Here is a 20187-nt window from a genome sequence, read left to right on the forward strand (position 1 = left end):
ATGTACCTTTTATATTGCGCATTCTTCTAAGACTGAGAGAATTTTAATTCTCTAGGGCAATTGATAACTTGATTTTGTATCTTCTGTTTCCATCTTTCTTTCTCCAAAGCATTCAGTACTTTCCAGGACCTGCCATGGCAGTACCTTCTGCCTCTTATCCCATACTCCAGAATATTATTTTTCAAAATCAAGTCACTTTGGTGGACTATGTTTGTAAAATATTTTATAAATGAAAAATCTGGGGCACAGAGAAGTAAAAAGTAATGTTTGTGATCAACTAGAAAATCATGAGGGATCTCAGGTCTAGAATCACAGTGCTGGAGAGACCATATAGTCCAAATTCCTCATTTTACAGTTAAGGAAACTGAGGTCCAGAGAAGATCATTGTCTTGCCTAAGGTCACACAGGCAGTAAGAGTCATAACCAGGATTTAAGCCCTGTTCTTCTCCTCCCACAAACCTTTCCTCCCCATAATTCTCCTCCCATGTACCAGGCTGCTTTCAATCTGTGTCTGAGTCTGTTGCTTTAGCCATTAGACTAATATGACAATAGCTTCAAGAATTTTATGGAAAAAAACAAAGACAACCTCCCCCTCCCGTCTACACACACACACAAAATATCCCCTACAAAAGCATCTATCAGAGAGCCTAAAAATGTATCATTAAACATTCCTCCAACTGTGCATTTTTACTGGCTATTCCTTCATACTTTAAATTCTCTCCTTCCTCATTACCTCCTCCTAGTTTCCCTGACTTCTCTGGCTTCCTTCATGTCCCAGCCAAAATCTCACCCTCTATCACCTTTCCCAAGTTTTCTTAGTGTTCCCTCCTTCCCTCTGCTCATTATTTCCAATTTATCCTGGATAGATTCCATTTGTACAGAAGTGTGAGCTCCCTTACATCAGAGATTGTTTTTGTCTTTTGTTATATCCCCCACCCTTAGCCCAGTGACTGGCATTTAATAATGGAACTCAGAGGCCTCTAATTTATCTTTAATTATGGCCAGCAGATGCCCAATCCTGAAGTTATTTTTTTAAAAAGTGAATGAAATAAAGCAGCTTGAGGACTCTTGGTAGAGTGACTATTTATCCCTTGGTTCTTCCCTCACATACGAAGACAGAATTATCTAGACTATAAGTTGGGTTGTTGATCCAAATAACAATTATTAAAAAATCCTTTTCTTCGTCTACTGTTTCAACATAATTTGGGGGAAAATATGTATAAAGCATGACACATTTTCTCCATTTTTTCTAGCTATAATTTTTGATAAAATCGGTTTTTCACATCTCCATAGCATCTTGACAATGCTGATAGAATACCCTGTCAAGTGAGTTAGGGATAGACACTGGACTTATGTGTTTATTGACCTATGGAACCTTTATCAATATAGGTCAACACTTTCTATGAAACTTGAGTGGTAGTGAGTTGTTTAGAGCATTTGAGAGGATTAGGGGACATCCAGGGTCAGTCACATAGCCAGAGCAGGATTTGAACCTGGGGCTCCATGGCTCGAAGGCTGACTTTATATTCATTCTCATGCTGCCAATGCATGAAACTAAATGAGATCTGGAGAGGGGATGTTAATTCTTATAAAGTACAATAGGATTTTGGTTGTCTTTGAAATGTTTGGGTTGGATTAGACGATCTTTAAGATCCCTTCTTATTCTAAAACAATGATTCCAGGAATTGTGTGCATCATGGGAAGTGGTTCTCTTCTATGGACTCAGAAAATCAAGCATTGTGCTTTGACTTGCATGCAACAGCTCCGTTGGGCTGGCCACACTGTTCGAATGCCAAATGTATGGTTACCAAAAAGACTATTTATGGAGAACTCATGGAGGACAAGCACTCACAAGATGGTCAGAAAAAGTGATACAAGGGTCTCTCCTAAAAACTTTACACTTGATTGTGTGACATGAGAGAAACTGGCACAGGACTGCCCTGCATGGCGTGCCGTTGTTGGAGAAGGTGCTGTGCTCTTTGAGCAAAGCAGCAATGAATTGGCTCAGAAGAAATGGGAGATGAGCGGTTAGGGAATCCAGCCCAGATGTTCCTGGGACTATTTGTGTCCAACCTGTGGCAGAGCATTCTGAGCTTGTACACTGTGACAGCTCTAACATAGTGATCATTTTGGTCCTCTTTGAGAATAAAGGACAATGATCAATCTATAGAAGCCTTTCTCAAAGAGCAAGAAAATAGTTTTTTTGCCCGTCCCTTATAAAATTTGCAAAAATTTTGGACGCTGAACATATTTAATTGAAAGCATGCATAGTCAGGAACATGTTGGGGCTGACTTGTATGAGTTCAGGAGAGCCAATTATAAAATGTTCAAGGGTAAGCATTTATACTCAAAAATCAGCAGTAAAAGTCAGGTCTTGACTATTTTGTTGCTTGTCTAGACTTAAGAAAGTGATGAAATAATGTTTAAAATCAAAATTAAATTTAAGCATGTGTCTTAACATATTTTTCCCTGAAGAGTTGGTGATTAAGTATTTATTAGCTTACTGCTGTGACACAGCTTATTGTTTCTAGATTATTTTCTTCTTTTTATTTAAAGCAAGGTGCAGACAATCATTAACTTCCAGAAATGGTTGAGTATGTATAAGCATCAGTGATTAAAATACCTGACTGGCAAGCTCCTTCAGGAATGAATCATATGTTTGAAAGAAAACTAATGTTGGGCCCTGTTTGTAGTGGCTAGAAACTGGAAATTGAATGGATGCCCATCAATTGGAGAATGGCTGGGTAAATTGTGGTATATGAATGTTATGGAATACTATTGTTTTGTAAGAAATGACCAGCAGGATGAATACAGAGAGGCTTGGAGAGACTTACATGAACTGATGCTGATTAAAATGAGCAGAACTAGGAGATCGTTATACACTTTGACAACGATATTGTATGAGGATGTATTCTGATGGAAGTGGATTTCTTTGACAAAGAGACCTAACTGAGTTTCAATGGATAAATGATGAACAGAAGCAGCTACACCCAAAGAAAGAACACTGGGAAACGAATATGAACTATTTGCATTTTTGTTTTTCTTCCCGGATTATTTTTACCTTCTGAATCCAATTCTCCCTGTGCAACAAGAGAACTGTTCAGTTCTGCAAACATATATTGTATCTAGGATATACTGCAACATATCCAACATATATAGGACTGCTTGCCATCTAGGGGAGGGGGTGGGGGGAGGGAAGGGAAAAATCAGAACAGAAACGAGTTCAAGGGATAATGTTATAAAAAAATTACCCTGGCATGGATTCTGTCAATATAAAGTTATTATTAAATAAAATAAAATATTATATTAAAAAAAGAAAACTAATGTTGGGACACATACCTGACTAGGATCTATGAGTTAAAATAATTTCCTTCATAATCTTGGGGACACAATATGGACTATCACTTCAGGTTAAATTAAACTATTTTTATTTTTAGTGAATATTATTGATAGATTTATACTCAGTGACAAATATTCTTTGAAATGGAAAGAGATGAGAATGGAAAAGGATGAGATTTTTTTTGTGTGAATTTAAATTGCATAGTTCCAAGCAGAAGAGTCTCCAAAAATTCTCATAGTTTTGGTAGTGTGGGTAAGTCATTTATTCCGGTTTCCTCTAACCTGTTAATCTTTTACTGCAGCTTTAACTTGGTTCTATATGCCATTTAGAATGTTTGAATAGGAAAGGAATATAGCAGAGATCTAAACCAAACTCTTCAATTTATAGATGATGTAAGTGAAGCTAAGAAAAGTAAGCTATTTTGCTCAGGATCACAGAACAAATTACTGGCCAGTCAAAGATCTCCAGTATGGAGATTTACCATATTAGTATTTTATCCAGCATACCACAATGCAATGCCTACAACTTGGGATTTTAAAAAATTACATAGGGCTTTATAATTACAAAGCACAAAGCAAATATTTCACGAAGGTTTGCAACAACTCTAAGAAGAAAATTGTGTCATGTAAAATGCTAAATGTTGGCTATTAGTAAAAGCAGCATAACATACCAGAAAGAACATTAGACTTTGTTACTCAATTTGGGATTGGGCTTGAATCGTTGCTATATGGGACTCTAAGAGTCCCAGCTTTTTCATCTGTAAAATGGGAATAATAATGTTTCTACCATTATTATCTCCATTTTATAGATGGATGAAAACTAAAGGATGATAATATTTGTGTTATTTTGCTATTCAGTTGTGTCTGAGTCTTTCTGCAATTACATTTGGGGTTTTCTTGACAAAGATACTAGAATGGTTTGCCATTTTCTTCTCCAGTTCAGTATATAGATAAATAAATTTTGTGGAATTTTATAGATAAGTCAGTATTAAATGACTTGATCAGGGTCACACAGCTTTTAAGTAGTTGAGACTACATTTGAACTCAGGTCTTCCTGACTCTGCCCCTGTGCCACCTGCCTACCTGCTTTGTGGTTAGCATGGTGTAGTAGATAGGGACATGAGCTTGGAATCAATCAGGTGTGAATTCATATCCAGCCTCTGACATTCACTAGATCTGAAAATCTAAACAAGTGGTTTAACAGCTAACTTTCTAGTAACTATATACCAAGTCAGAGGGGAGATGAAATTTGCATTGAGGCAGGCAGTTCCAAACAGGGACTGGGCTGATTAAATCACAGATCCTTTCAGTATTCACATAGTACGTGCATTACCCGCTTCATGGGGTCATTGTGAATGAACATTCTTTAAATTTTAAAGTGTTATTTATTGCTGTTTTTCATAACATCAGGTTCCTGAAGTTCAGAGAATAAGTAATTTGTTTTACTAACAAACAACAAAACAGGCCTCAGCTCTGTTTTCGGACTCCCAGGCAGTGAAGTGTAAACTTAACTGTTTGGAATTTTTTACCTCCAGAAACAGATATTTTCGTGTTCTGATCATCATTGCAAAGTGGATAAAATTTGTCCATTAAAACTACTAAACTGACTTAACTAGTGGCAATTGGTGGACTTGGTTATTTCTCATAGGCATTGCCTTTACTGGTATAAACTTAATGGAAACAATTATAAAGAGTGTTAACATAACATTAAAAGTCTTGAACAATGAATTTTTAAAAGAGATTATGTTAGATAAGTTCTACTATGGCCAACAAAACTAAGAAGTAACATTTCAAGAATCAGGAAAATAAATTTTGGGTTAAAAAGAAAGGTATATGAGCCTTTATTTGCCAACAAGGAGGAGATTACAACATCAAAACAAGTATTGACACAATTTGCAAATCTCTTTTAGGGCCACACACACACACATACACACACACACACACAAGAAAATACCAGTTGGCTTAACACCTTGTCTCAGTGAGCCACATTTTCTACACTAGGTTCTAATGACTCTGTCTAAGATCACCTGTGCTAAAGACTCTCTCCAACTACTCTAAAACTCTAGGAAGCATCTCTTTGATCCTAGCTTCCCTTTTCCCCCATAACTTCATTCTGATTTTTCCTTAAAATTATATTTTTTATGTATTTCCTATGTCATTTGATTAAGAAATTATGTAATTCTGAAGAAAGCCATGAGGATGGCCATTGTCAGCTGGTTTGGGGGAGTTGGGGGAGGCAGGGGAGATTTCACAATGATGCTTGTGGGGCAGTGCTAACATAGGAACTCAGTGGACAGCCCAAAGACTGCTTTTATCTCCTGCTCGAACCATTGCATTCACCTGTCAGAGGCTGTCTCATCTCTGCTCACATACCTTTCTTCCTTAGCCTAAAGTTTACTTTGCCTTCTTATTTTGTTTCTGGGTCTCAGAGGCAGCTTTTGCTGCTTCCTCCTCTGGGAGGAACACACTGACAGTAAAGTCACTTGTCTCAGTACCATATTTGTTTTTCACCACCAGGCTGTACTTCCCAGAGTCATTTGTTTGGACAGCTGTGATGGTGAAGAAGGCTGTCTTCCCAGCCTCGAGCTTCAGGATACAATGCTCATCTGAGTCCAGGGACTTTTCATTCTTCAACCACGAGATCTCGGGACTGGGATCACCCCATAGGTTGCAAGTAAGATTCAGTGCCTGAAAAAGACAATTAATAGAGGAGAGAAGGCAGTGAAAGAAAAGATAGTTAAATAATAATTTCAAAAATAATCTATTGAGTTCTCTGTCATAGCCAGATGGGAAGGATAAACAGGGACAGATTGTGGACCAGAGGCTGTTGTTGGCTGTTGTGCACTTGAGTTAAACTTTTTGAGTTAAACTTTCCACCCTGAAGTTTAACTTACTAAAGAATCTACTAACAAATTAAGTTTGATTGTTGTTGTTGTTTTGAACTGAACTCTGACTTTGGAAATTTGGAACCTAATTGTTATCATTTAGCTTCACCTATCACTCTTATGTATCACCCTTTCTTTCATAAATGCCAACTGATCACTTTTGCTGTAAGGCAAAATTCTCATTCCACCACAGTGCTGAAATCTCATTGGTATCCTCACCACCTGTGTATTTTTTCATCATACTCCCTGAATGGCACACAACTGCTTTGTACCATCTAACATTTTCAAATTTATTTTTCTTTGTTTTCCACTTTTCCCCAAGTCCTACTTAACCTGTGGAATTTACAAGGCTGTCCTGCCAAAATTCTTCCCCAAAGTCAATTTATTCTTAGTTACCTATATCAAAATAGACCTGTTGCTACACTATTCTAGGATTCAGAGTGGATAGGAGTCCTAAAGGTCACTTAGTCCAACGTCCCCATTTTATTGATGAGGAAACTGAGGACCGGAGGTTAAATAATTTGTCCAAGATCACACATTTGCCTTATTGTAAATTATGTATCATATAAATTATAATAATAATAATTATATCATTACATATCATGCACATGTCTTGATTTTTTGAGGTATTTCTACTGAAGGGAAGGAGTTTGCAGAAGCACCAGAGAGACCTTGTTAATTTTTATTTTAGTGAAACACAGAAGAGATACGGATGTGGAAAGGTAATCCTGGTCAAAGCTACCTATTCTCTGATTTGATGGCAGACTCATAAAAAAGCCTAAGCATCTCCACATCCTGGCTTCCTTCTAGGCCTAGCTAAAATCCTTCCTGTTACAGGAAGGCTTTTGAATTCCCTCTTAATCCTAGTGAGTTCTTTCTTTTGATTATCTCCAATTTAGCCTGTGTTTATAGCATGTTTGTACATAGTGGTTTGCATGTTACCTCCCCACTGTGAATGTCTTGAGACCAAGAACTGTTTTTGCCTTTTATTATCTCTCTATGTGCCTGGCACATAGTAGGCACCTAATCCATATTTATTGACTGACTGACTGCCCAAATGGGTAGAAATCAGCTCTTAACCTAACATGAGACCCTAGATGCTGAGGGGAAAGCCCAGATCAGTTTCAGCTATGACTTCAGGAACCATGAAAGAGGCAGTATAGTGGATAGAGAAGCCACCTTGCAGTCAGGGAAATTCAGCTTAAGACCTACCCCTGACACATTCTGATTGACTTACAGGAAGTGACTTTTCAAAGCTCCAGGCTATAATCTGAGAGCATAAGTTATGAAGAATTGCTGCTTTGCACTGGAGGAGGGAGCTCCTAACTGATGACATTCCAAGTCAGACCAAGAGGCGTTAGAGAGGAAACATTGAATGTTTTTGAACGGAGGAATGACAGGAACAGATTTATTCATAAAGCAGATTCATTTTGTAGTGGTGTGAAAGATGGATTGGAAGGGAGACTGTGGACTCGAGGGGACCATTTATAAGGTTACTGCACTTGTATGAGTGAGTGCTAAAGAGGAACTATAATAGAATGGTAACCATGGAGATAAATAGTAGGGGTTAGATCTGAAAATAGTTAGGAGGTAGAAACTGGCAGGACTTGAAAACTGTCCTATGGTTGCTATCTGACTCAGGAACTTGCCTCAACTCCTGGGGCTTCCTCAACTTGGAACACAATTTTCACATGCTGGTCCCCTTCTCCCATTGGTGGATTCATCCTGGGGTCTCTATTTTGGGAAAGGGTTTGAGCTGGCCAACCTATAAACTCTCCATTGGATCATAAGCTTTCTGAAGAGGAGCCTCTTTTTGTATGTTCAGTGCTTAACACAGAATGTGTCACATAGAAGATGCTTCATAAATGTTTATTGATTATTGATTGATTTTTCCTGGCTCAGTTTCTGATTTACTTTTCAATGTAAATACCATGTCTCTATGCATATCTTTTCCAATTCCTCGATCTGTTTTCAACTTCCTTTTGTGTATTGTTTTCTCTCATTTGAAAGTAAGCTTTTTGAGGATAGATACTGTTTTTTTGCTTATATTTAAACCCCGGTGCTTATCACAGTGCCTGATATTTTATGACATACCTTGCCTTCCTGTATGGTGACCACATCTGGCAAACCTCCCAATACCCGGGCACGATCTGAAACATACATATTTCTACTAAGTATCTGCAAGATTACAAATGCTTATATTATAGATAAAATCAGGCTTATGGTAACTTTCAGATTTCATTTTCTTCCTCTCTCTTTTTGAAAATAACTTCTAAAAATCCCCTTATTTTCAACATACATAACAAAAAAAAGATGCAGCTGGTGGTTTGGGATTTTCACTTGTTAATACAAACACACACACACATATACGTTTTCCATCTCTCACAAACATCTTTGATAACCTTACCTCAAATGAAACCCATTCTTAGATTGAGACCATTGTGTTATATCAGAGAAGAGGCCTCCTCCAGGCCTTTTGTCTGTTTTTGGCTCAGACTGTTCTGGAGCTGAATGAAATGGCATCTAGAATTTTGTATGGCAGAGAAGGTTCTTTTAAATGCCTTGCAGGGCCATCTGAGACTGATTTCTGGGTTTTACCAGGATGAGAAATAGTTGACTCATATAGGGGAATGTATGTCAGCCAAGCCTGGAAGCTTGCAACATATTGAACTGATTTAAAAACTTCTCTAAAGAGCTTGTCCATAATCCCCCAATAGATCATTAACAAGGCCCGGGTAGATGACTCCAAATTAAGTTTCATTTTTAGCCTCCAACTATCTTACATTTAGATACACTTCCTATTTTCTATAGATTGCTTTCTGGACCTTCTACATGCTCCCCCTCATTTTCCCTGAATCAGGTTGTAAACATAAATAGATATTATGATTGGGTTCTGTTCAACTCTGCCTTCATTTTTGTTCTGTGATCAGATTTCCAATACAGTTTCTATCTTGAGATCTCTGGGTTTTGGAAGAAGCTCAAAATTAAGCCTAGAATAGTAGTGGGGTTCAGCCTCATTTGTTATAGTTTTTGGATTTATCCACCAAAAAGAGTAGGAGAGAGAAATAGGAAAAACTTAGGCAGGGACTTCTGCTACCTCATGTATCCTTGCTCCTGGGGCTAAACCCTAACTCTCAGTGACACTCATTTAGACAGAAAATAAAGAGGGAAGAATGATAAGATGTTCAGTGACTGAAAGATGCTAGGAGAGATTTAGAGCCTCCAACTAGGAAAAAAAACAACACCCATAATGAAAATAATAAAGAAAAAAAAGAACTTTTATAGTTATAATCCTATAACTAGGATGGTTATATTATCTTCCTTCATCCTTAATTCCTTTTTGTCTTCCAGAAAAGCATAGACTTGCTCAGATAGATTATTCAGAGCTCTCATTTCTTGGTAGCCACATGTAGGAGAACAAAAGGTAGACTTTTCTAGAGTCTACATGACTTGAGACACCAGCTAGAATGTTGAAGGGTGATGGTCAATCCCCTGGGGAGTGTGGACAACGTGGTTATTTCTGCCAGTGACTAAAACTTGGGAAACAATTAAGGTGCTAATCCTGGGATAAACAGGTCAGAGCCCAATTCTGCTAAAGGGAGGTTGGAGGGATGAGAAGGTTTAGGAGTGTTTCCCTACAATGCTAAGTCTCAGGACACTTAGGACTCTGCACAGGGCAGAGTGGACAAACCAAAAGGAGGAGGGAGACCATGTCCTTTTTGGAAGAAAAAGAGTTGACTTCTGGGCAGTCCTCTGGCATTACAGACAACTAAGTTTTACAATGTCCAACACAGGAGGGACAATACTCAGTGAGAGGAGGGAATCCTTGGTCTGTCTGATCTCTTGCCTCTACCTTATTGCAAGAATTGAAAGTTAGAATTACTAGCTAGATTAAGAGAGAAGGTCTGATAGCTACCTGCCTTCCAAATATCTAGAGTGCCCATGAGAGTTAGAGGACTTTAGGAGAAGACTCATAAACGAAAGGCAGGTAACCCCACTGGCAGAGGCTAGCAAACCCAATATCACAGTGCCTAAATTTTAGCTGGAAGACAACAGAAGTGACCCAATGGGCATTTCAGAGGAGAGTGAGCAGATGAAACCTGTACAGTGTCCATACCAGTCAAAAGCAGACTATATACTAGGAGATGATAGTATGTCCCAGTATAAAAAAAATAAAACAATTAAGAATTATAGGTGATATTAGGCAACACTTCTTGTGGTCCATGGTGGGATTATGGGAATTAAGTCACTATAATTTGCCTATTTACCTCTTTAACATCTTTCTTATTTATTTTGTGGTTTGATTTATCTAGTTCTGAGAGTGCAAGGTTGAGATCTCCCACTATTATAGTTTTGCTGTCTATTTCTTCTTGCAGTATGATTTACCTAATCCTAATACAAAAGAATTTATAAGATTTCACACCTTCCCCCCTTAAAAAAAAGTAAAAATTCCCTTCCAATAAATATCTCCAAGTTGGTTTTCTAGTAGAGAGACTCTTATAGCTTTCTGGGTATGATCTCAAGCCAAGAAGAGCGCAACAATTCCATAAGTAACCTGGGCCCTTTTTTCATGCCATATATAATTTTGACACACAAGTCACAATGGAGGCATGGTAACAAGCACTTAAGACAAAGACATCTGGGCAAAATGTCCATGCAAACTATTAATTCTTTCTTCCCAATCACAACAGTGAAGTAAAAGGTTATTCTGACTCTAATTCTTTTGCAGACAAATGTGAAAATTGTTCACTTACTTTTCTCCGCAATGGCAGCTTGTCTGGATTTGGGGAACAAAGGGAGAGAAAAAAAAAAAAGAATACAGTGTTAGTGTTGATTCAAGGTAGCTGGCCTGGCCTGTCTCTAATTGCTTTAGAAAATCCTTGCTCACAATGGAGCAGCTGGAAGTCTATCTTTTAAATGTGCAAAAGACCCTTTAAAAAAAAGTGAAGATCAGCAGAAATAGTACACAGTGTTCTCATTTCCATTAGGGCACTTAAATGATACTTGCAAGGAAAAGGACTTACTTTAACCTCTGGAATTCAGCAAAAGCTTCATCATAAGCTGCCAAGAGAAGAAAGACAAATGACAGGGTTTTCTCATAGAAAATCCACAACCCACAGAGTTCAATTATAATAGTTACCTTTACCCATGGTTTGCCTAAGATTGTGTCTTTGTGTGCTCTAACATTTGAGTTTTTTTTTTAAATTTCCACTTTAAAATGGAAAAAAAAAATTGCTCCCCAGGTGGTAAATATGAAATGTTAAATTTTAAGGTCGTTTGTGTAGGGAAACAGTGAACAAAAAAACAGTGACTAAGCCTGTTAAAGATGGCTGGCATAAAAGTTGGGTGCGGGGTTGGGGGTGGTGCTCCCTGTTGCCCAGGGGGTTTGAGGCTGAGAATCTCTTGAGCTCAGGCTCTGAAGGTCTTCTGATGTACATGGATGTTCTCTCATAAGTATTGTTAACTCTCGACTTCCTCTCTCTCATTCTTTAAGATCTTCTGTGATATTAGAATCATTTCATTTTTAGTATACAGTGCTTATAGGGGAAAACAAGTCCGTGGAGTTATATGAACCTGCCCATGGTTATAAATTTAAAAGACTTATAATTTATAGGGGAAAATGTAAATTATAGAATAAAAGATTTAGAGCTGAAAGGGACCTCAGAGGCCCTCTAATTCAACCCCCTCATTTAATAGATGAGGAAACTGAGGCCCAGGGAAATTAACTATCTTGTTTAAAGTCATATAGATAATGAGCTTTACAAATGTGTGGATGACTTTTTGCTAGAAATGGAAGTAATTAGCAGTTATCATGAACATGACCTACATTTTTGAAAGATTTTTTTTTTTTGATTCAGCATCAATGATTTTTAACAATTTAGTCTGGAATAATATTGATCTTAGAATTATATAGACACAAATAATAATTATTGGAATAATTAGATACAAACAAGACAATTTTGAAGACAGCTGGGTGGCACAATAAATAGAGTACCAGGGTTTGGAGTCAGGAAGACCTGAGTTCAAGTCTAGCCTCACAAACTTACTTAGCTGTGTAACCCAGGGCATTTAACCTGTCTGCCTCTATTTTCTTAACTCTAAAATGGGAGTAACAATAATGATACCTACTTCCTAAGTTTGTTGTGAGGATTAAATGAGACAATAATTATAAAGCACTTAGCACAGTGCTTGGCACATAGTAACTACTATATAAATGTTGGCTATTGTTATTTTTATTGTTAGGCAAAACCCCTTCACTTAGATATTAGGTCTAACCTAAAATACTTATTGAGTGACCCTAGCCAAGTACCTCATCTACTAAATGAAGGGGTTAGATTCAATGATCTCTGAGATCCCTTCCAGGTCTAAATTTATGATTCTACAAAGTGGAGAAGAATTTAGCATTTTAATTTCTGACTCTAGTAGACAGGAATGACTCATGATAGAAAGGAGTTTGGAGAAATAATAACAACAATGATGATGATAATGGAAGATGATATTTATCACAACCAGCAAGTAAGATCAATAAGAGTATTTTATGCTTTGTTTTAATGTTTACAAAGTACTTTTTCTCACAACCAATCCTGTGAGGTAGGAAAAGAAAGAATTACTGCCTCCATTTTGCAAATGAGGAAATTGAGGTCTAGAGAAGTTAAATGACTTAGTTTGAAAAACACAATTGATCAGCCCCAGAGATAAGTCTTGAGTCTAGGACTTCTCAAGCCTAGTGCTTCCCTACTTCCCCCAATGCATTCCTTACCTTGTCCAGAAAGATCCACTTTCCTTTCATGTGTAGTTTTGCCATCAAAGAGTTCCATTACATATTTCCCTTTGTCATTTGGAGTAGGTTCATTGATTTGCAACCAAATCTGCTCCCCAGTGACACCGCTCTTAACTCTGTCAGTATACTTAATAGCTGTTCCGCTTTGGGAAACAAAAAAACATCATTAATGCTTTCTCTGAGTTAGGAATTCTTGTTCCCTTGGACTCTTCTGGCTAACATAAAAGTACAAAAGATTTTCTGAGGGCTGTTGGCCTTGATGCAATTTCTCCTGTGTTTCAGTGAATATTTCTGGCTGCTGAAACAAGGCTTAGGATGACCAGTGATCATGAGGCAGGGAAAGATAAGAAGATATGGGACTATATTTTGGCATATGTCGCCTTCCATGGAATATCTGGTATAGTCTTAAGTTCAGAAAGAAAAGCAATTATTTGACTCAGATCTACTATGTACTATCTTTAAGCTATAATATGTCTTGTGATATTTATTATCATTATTTTTGTTATTTAGCCATTTTCAATTGTGTCCAATTCTTTGTTACCCCATCTGGAGTTTTCCTTACAAAGATACAAGAGTGGCTTGCCATTTCCTTCTCCGACTCATTTTACAGATAAGGAAACTGAGGAATACTGGGTCATATAACTAGTAAGTGTCTGAGACTGGATTTGAATAGAGGAAGATGAATCTTCCTGACTCCAGATTTGACACTCTATCCATTGCATCATCTAGCTGCCTCTCAATCATTATTTTTAGTTGGGCTTATATGCAGTTAGAAGGAATCATTAAAGCTGAAAGACCAAATTATAAGTTGGCTTATATTTCATTCTAAGGATAAACTCTGCAAGCTAGCAAAAGGCATGAATTCTTCTTTATTTGAAATCCATTTGTAAATGGTGTTGCCAAATAATTTAAGACATAAGACAGAGGGGGAAGCAGGATATGTGGGAATAAGGACAAGAATCAGAATTGTCTCAGGAATTAAAAGAGAAGATTCTTCTGTACTAGGGCACAATGTGCTTAACAGAACAATCAATTCCAACGCAAGGCCAATATGAACAGCTGCTGGTTTTTAATCTAAAATAATGAGAAAATAGCAAGAATCATCATCCCTCATCTGGCATCTTCAAGCAATAGCAAAAACTAGGTGACCACTGGCTCAATATGTTATTTAAGTATGAGCTGAATTGAATGTCTTTTCTGGGTAACTTGGAGAGTTTGTGACTCACCTCCTTTCTCAAATAACATTCTACAAAGTGGAGAAGAATTTAGCATTTTAATTTCTGACTCTGGTAGACAGGAATGACTCATGATAGAAAGGAGTTTGGAGAAATAATAACAACAATGATGATGATAATGGAAGATGCTCCACATGCTCCAGCTTTCCTGGTCAAGAGGTAACTACTGTAGAGAAACCACAAAGCTGGCAATTCCATAGTACAACCATTTGACTTAACTTCTCACCATTTCCTTCATATCCATTGATAAGAATGTACTAGATGCATAAGTTTCCTAAAAACTTAGTGACCTAATTTTATCCATCTTAACTTACAATAACTTCCAAAAATGTAGCCTGAGAGAAAAAAATGAGAACAAAAGGAAGAAATGGAGAACGCTGTGCTGGAATCCTGTTTTCTTTCCTATTTGTTGTTGTTCAGTTGTTTCAGTCATATCCAATTTTTTGGGATACCTTTTGGGGTTTTCTCAATAAACAATGTCAAAATATAGCACAATGAATTACTTAAACATTTGATTCAAATGATTTAAGTCCAGCTATGAAATATTCTCTGGTGAACATAGACAGAGAATCACTAAAAGATAATACTCCATCTTCATTAAGAAGGCCTGAGAAGGAGACCATGGTAATGAAAAAGAGTCCTGGAGAATGGGAGGGACCCTATAGGGCTGTAATGTGGGGGCCAGGATATGCTTGTATCTCCAAGAGAAAAAACCTTCAGCAGTGGATCCCCACCAGATATCTCCAAGTCGTTCATAGAACTGAAGAGGAAAAGAAGGAAGAAGAGGCGACCGTCCAACAGGAGGAGAAGACATGCCCCCAAGACCACTAGATAGATGCTTTCTGCATGTATGGCATTATGTTACAATCAGGACTGGCAACAGAGGCCAAAAGGCAGGCCGGACCCACCATGGCCTAGGATTGTCTCACGGGGGGCATTATGTGACCCACGCTGGGCCTGCAGGGGATGCCCTGTCATAGCAACGCCCTCATCCGCGGGAGGCTTGCAGCCGGGTGTCTATATAGGATCATCAGGTTGTCCCCTTGGAAAGCACAAGCCTCCATGGGACACATTCTGGTCACTCCAGAATTGGGCCGGCAGTTTGGCACATGGAAACACACCTTGGGCCCTGGTTCTTGGACAAATGGCATGAGAGTTGGATACCAGTTGCATGTCTGGGAGGGAAATATGCATTCATGTGGGGAGACTCTGTAACTGTTACCAAAGAAACACTAGATTTTTATAATGTTACTTCTTGGAATTGTGCACTGACATTGAAAATCAGACTGTATTTGTGATCACTAGAGCTCATGTATCAATGCTTCCTGTCAAAAGTGAGGAACAGACCCGAATCCCATTATAAAAAAAAGAGAAGTATCATTGGAAATAGGAGCACAAGTAGAGTTATTGAAACTCCAGGCTTGATTACAATGTGAATCCAGATAAAACTGCTGAAAAAATCATACATTGGTGGGATAGTACCTTTTCATGGTGGTTAAAATTAGAATCAGGGGTTGCCCTGTGCGTAGCCATGTTGTTACTGATTTGTTGTTGTCCTGCAATATTAGGAAGCTTTTATAGATCTTTCTCCTTTCAGAGGGTGCAGCTCAAGAAAGGATTTTTCATCTAAAAGATAAAAAGGGGGAATTGCTGAGTTATGGGACCCTGCTGAGAGGGAGAACCGAGGCCTCCACCCTTGATGAACAATAAGTTTTCTGCCATGTTGCAGAAACGCCCTTGTTGAGCAAGGAGCAATGATGTGTGATCATGGGAACGGGTGAGCCGGAGGGTCACAGCCAGTGGCTATGTGAACAGGGATGCCTGAATAGGGCCTCTCACCTGTGAGTAAGCTGCTGAATTGCTGGACTGGCTCTCCTCCCATTGGCAGATACCATGTATACGCAAAGCCCACAAGCTGCTTCTCTGAATGGTGATTGGGCATTGTCTACTGTTCATGCACTGATCATGCTTGCAGAAATGTATAACAACATGGCCGATCAGCATAATAAACTGGAGCCTTTTTCACACTCTGAGTCTCCCACTTCATTCATCTCCCCTCAGAGATCAAAGGGCCCATATGCCATGAGCTCTTAAAAGCCGGCTGCAACAGCCATTTCTTTCTCCAGCTCGTTTTACAGATGATGAAACTGCGACAAACAGGGTTAAGTGTCTTGACCTGGATCACGCAACCAATAAGTGTCTGAGGCCAGATTTGAACTCCTGACTCCAGGCTTGACATTCTATTCACAATGTCATTTTGCCGCCCTTCTTCCATATTAGGTCCCTGGAAATGTTAACCAAACTAACAATTGAAAGGGAGGGGGAAAAACTGGAGCAAATATTAGTGCTATAATTTATTAGCATTAATTAACTGAAATTGCTAATCAATAATAATGGGGAAAGATTTTAAAATACAAAGTTAAGATTTTATTTAAAAAATAATTATAATAGTAGTTATCACCAGAAAGCTAGGGTAGAGGCAGAAGAAATTTCTTCAATCAGTCCAAACATGTCCCTCATACCTTAAAAGTCTTCCTGATATGTGAGCTACAGAGTCTATAACATTCATTAGTTTAGTAATTTAGCTATGGGACATTAATAGCTTATGGTTTCCTTGAAGAATAAGTTCATCAGTTCATGTTTTGAGAAGTCTGGGGCCCGCTGAGATATACTGATTGTGATAATGTGAATACCTATTCCTTCATCTTTCAATAATTTTTTTTTCAATTTTTAAAGTTCAATCAGAATCAGAGGATATGTGACCAATTCAGCCTCAACTATTACTTGAGTTCTACTCTACTCTACCCCCTAAGGAAAAGTCTTACTAAAAATAATAGCCTGCCACAAATTCATTGCTTCTGATCTAATCTTATATTTCCTAATCTGAGGGTTATGAATGTTGAAAGAAATCTCTATTTCCAAGAAGAATATTAGAATTTTTGCTTTTCTTTAGTAAAGAGAAGAAAGTTCCCTCTAGGCCAATAGGTTCCCATTTACTTACTTGTGGGACCAGCTCACTTTCAGATCATCCAGGTAATAATTAACAAAGGAGTACAATCTGATACCCTCTGCTGTGCTCTGGATTTTCAGTTCTGTGGCAGACAAAGCTGAAAGGAGATAGATAGCAGGTTATTTCTTGCACATTTAAATTTCTCCACAAAACAGAACAGTGAGTGACTCATGAAGCTTTTTTAAAAAATGAAAGCTTACCAATTGTCTTGCACACTTCAGTCATCAGGTCTTTAAAAGCTGTGAAAATAGACATAGAAAAAAAGTTCAACAGAAAAAGAAACTGAAGTTTGTATTAAACATAAAAACTTAGCTTCAAATTTCTCTGCTTGTCTGAGGGCAGGTATTCCTATTTTGTAGATGAGGAAACTGAGGGGTGGAGGGGTTAACTGATCTCCATCATAAGTTGCCCTCGGGCAGAGATTGCTCTTGATCGCAGGTCCAGGGCTGCCATATCACAATATTTTATAAGTGACTAATATTTACCTGGATATTCTCATCACCAAGAACCTCACAGAAGTAAGGTTTCTTTTGGGTGGGGCGTCTTACCTAGGTAATAACTATATACCTTAGAATTTTATATTTAATCATTACAATCACTTTGTTGTTTGTATTCATTTAATAATGGATTGGGTTTTTAAAAAAATACATTTTGTGTGTGTGTGTGCTTGGCATAATGTATAGAGTGCTGGACATGGAGTTAGTAATATCTAGGTTTAAATCCTACTTCTTTGAGCACCAGTTCCCACGATGGTAAAATAGAGATAATCTTACTTATACCTAACTTACAAAGTGTTGGAAGGATCCAATGAGAGTGTTTAGGCATGATTCTTTGCAAATTTTATGGTGCTACATAAATGTCAGTTCCTATGATTGAGTTTTTGTATTGGGAAAATTTTTTTAAGAGATAAAAATTATCATTGGAATTAATCTATTAAACTTTTCTTTCATGTCTGAGAAAACATATACCTCAATCAGTATGTCTTTGATTTCTAATTGATTTGATTTCAAATAAAACAATAAGTCATCTACTAGAACATTAATTCAAAGCAAATCAATGAATGGAGAGTTATGTAATTTCAAATATCATTCTGGTAACCTAACTATAGATGATACCATTGAACTAAAGCATGTACTTAGCAGGGAAGACTTACCTTCGTCCACAAGTTTTAGTACGCTCTTGTCCTTTCCTCTGTCATCTTTCAGTATCACTTCATAAAAACCAGCATCTTTCTTGGAAAACTAGAGGAAAGAAAAAATACATACTAGCTCAATGAATAATAGTGGTTGGGTTGAGAGAAGCTTTAAAAAGAAAAGTTGGATTTGAATTTTTAAGGTCCCATTATTTAATATAAATCTGGCATAAATGTAAGTTAAAAAAGAAATTTCTTATATGAGGAATGGGAGGACTATTTTACAGAAGAATCTTCCATTATAATTTACCTAATCAACAATCTTGGTTTGTCATCTTTATGATACTTTAAATGATTCTAACAGTGAAGTCGGAGGCCTTTAGATTGTACTTTTTCATTTATTAAAACTAAATTTCAAAACATTCAGAATCATTGCTTTTTAAGCAGAAAATAGGTTGAAAAATATCTTTATAGGTTGATTTACAGTAAGGAGAAATGAGCTGCCTTCAAGTTCAAATAAGAAAATCATAGAACTAATTGTCTTATCATGCTTTTTACCTCAATTTTTCTCATGTATGCATAGAGTTAAAAAAAAAAAAGCCATTTCTCCTATACTAGCTGCTCTTCCTTCTTTTCCTTATCTTTATCCCAATTCAGCTCTACACTTTCTTGTCCTCCCTTCTTGAATCCCAACCCCTCTTATCAGTTTTGGCAATTCTATTCTTCCAAGTCTCCATCTTAGCTCATTCCCACCATTCCCCAGTTTCATTCCTACACACACGTTTCTGAAAGAAGGTAGAAAAAAATCATACAATTGTTCTGACTGGGTTCACTACAGACTAATATTACCAATCTCAATTAGGCCCTAAATGATGCTAAGAAATTATTCTACACTTGCCTTATTATAAGTTGATATATTAGACTTTCCTTTTCATTACTTCTCAAAACTCTCCTGGCTTCTCTTCCCTTCATTTTCTCACTGGAGAATCTTGCCTCATATTTTACAGAACAATTGAGCCCATTTGCCATGAGCTCTTTCTTCTACCTTCTTTATCTTCTATCACTCAGAGGTCTTCTGCCCCTACCACTATTTCCTCCTTTACCCATCTCACATGATGAAATAACCCTTCCTCCTTTTCAAAGATAGTTCCCCTCAAGCAATTCTATTTCTTACCATCTTCCAACATATTGCTATCTCTGTCATCCCTGATTTATCACTTATTTCCAGTCTCTCCCTGTCTAATGACTGATTCCTTATTGTCTACAAACATGTCTATGTCTCCCTTATCCTGAAAACCCCTTCATTTGATCTTTCAGTCCCCACCATTATTCTACGTCTCTTTTGCCTTTTGTGGCTAAATCCCTTGAAATGTCACCTACAATAGGTACTTCCACTTTTTCTCCTTTTACTCTCTTCATAAACCCTTCAGTTTCTGACCTTATCACTGAATCTAAATTGCTCTTTCCTATATCACCACTGATCTCTAGTTGACAAACTGAAGGCCTTTTTTTAATCCTCATTTTCCTCAACTTCTCTTCAGGTTTTGATACTGAGGATCATTTTCTCCTCCTTTATATTTTATTCCCTCTAGGTTTTTAGAACACTCTTTCCTGGTTCTTGTCCCACTTCTCTGAGTGCTCCTTCTCAATCTTCTTTATTATATTCGCTCAGATCATGTTCTGTAAGCTATGCATGTACGTAAGATATATATAAGATATAGGGTTCCTTCCTGGATCCTCTTTTCTTCCCCCTTTACATAACTTCACTTGGTGATTTCATCAGCTTCTATGGATTTCATTTAGAT

The 20187-nt window shown here is 37.5% G+C and overlaps 1 protein-coding gene across 3 annotated transcripts in view; it reads right to left on the reverse strand.

Annotated features, from left to right (window-relative positions):
* Positions 1 to 5149: 5149 nt before the first annotated feature.
* The window catches only part of MYOM1 (myomesin 1), a 158225-nt gene continuing 143187 nt past the window's right edge, over positions 5150 to 20187 (reverse strand). For all 3 annotated transcript variants that reach the window (XM_051970392.1, XM_051970391.1, XM_051970393.1), the window contains 8 exons: positions 18404 to 18491; positions 17451 to 17489; positions 17242 to 17347; positions 12985 to 13148; positions 11249 to 11285; positions 10979 to 11001; positions 8319 to 8374; positions 5150 to 6027 (listed from right to left, as the gene is read on the reverse strand). In XM_051970392.1, coding sequence (XP_051826352.1) covers positions 5734 to 6027; positions 8319 to 8374; positions 10979 to 11001; positions 11249 to 11285; positions 12985 to 13148; positions 17242 to 17347; positions 17451 to 17489; positions 18404 to 18491 — 807 coding nt within the window. In that variant the 3' untranslated portion in view covers positions 5150 to 5733. The remainder of the gene's footprint in view (positions 6028 to 8318; positions 8375 to 10978; positions 11002 to 11248; positions 11286 to 12984; positions 13149 to 17241; positions 17348 to 17450; positions 17490 to 18403; positions 18492 to 20187) is intronic.

This window comes from Antechinus flavipes, chromosome 1 (genome assembly GCF_016432865.1).
Source record: "Antechinus flavipes isolate AdamAnt ecotype Samford, QLD, Australia chromosome 1, AdamAnt_v2, whole genome shotgun sequence".
Classification (NCBI taxonomy): domain Eukaryota; kingdom Metazoa; phylum Chordata; class Mammalia; order Dasyuromorphia; family Dasyuridae; genus Antechinus; species Antechinus flavipes.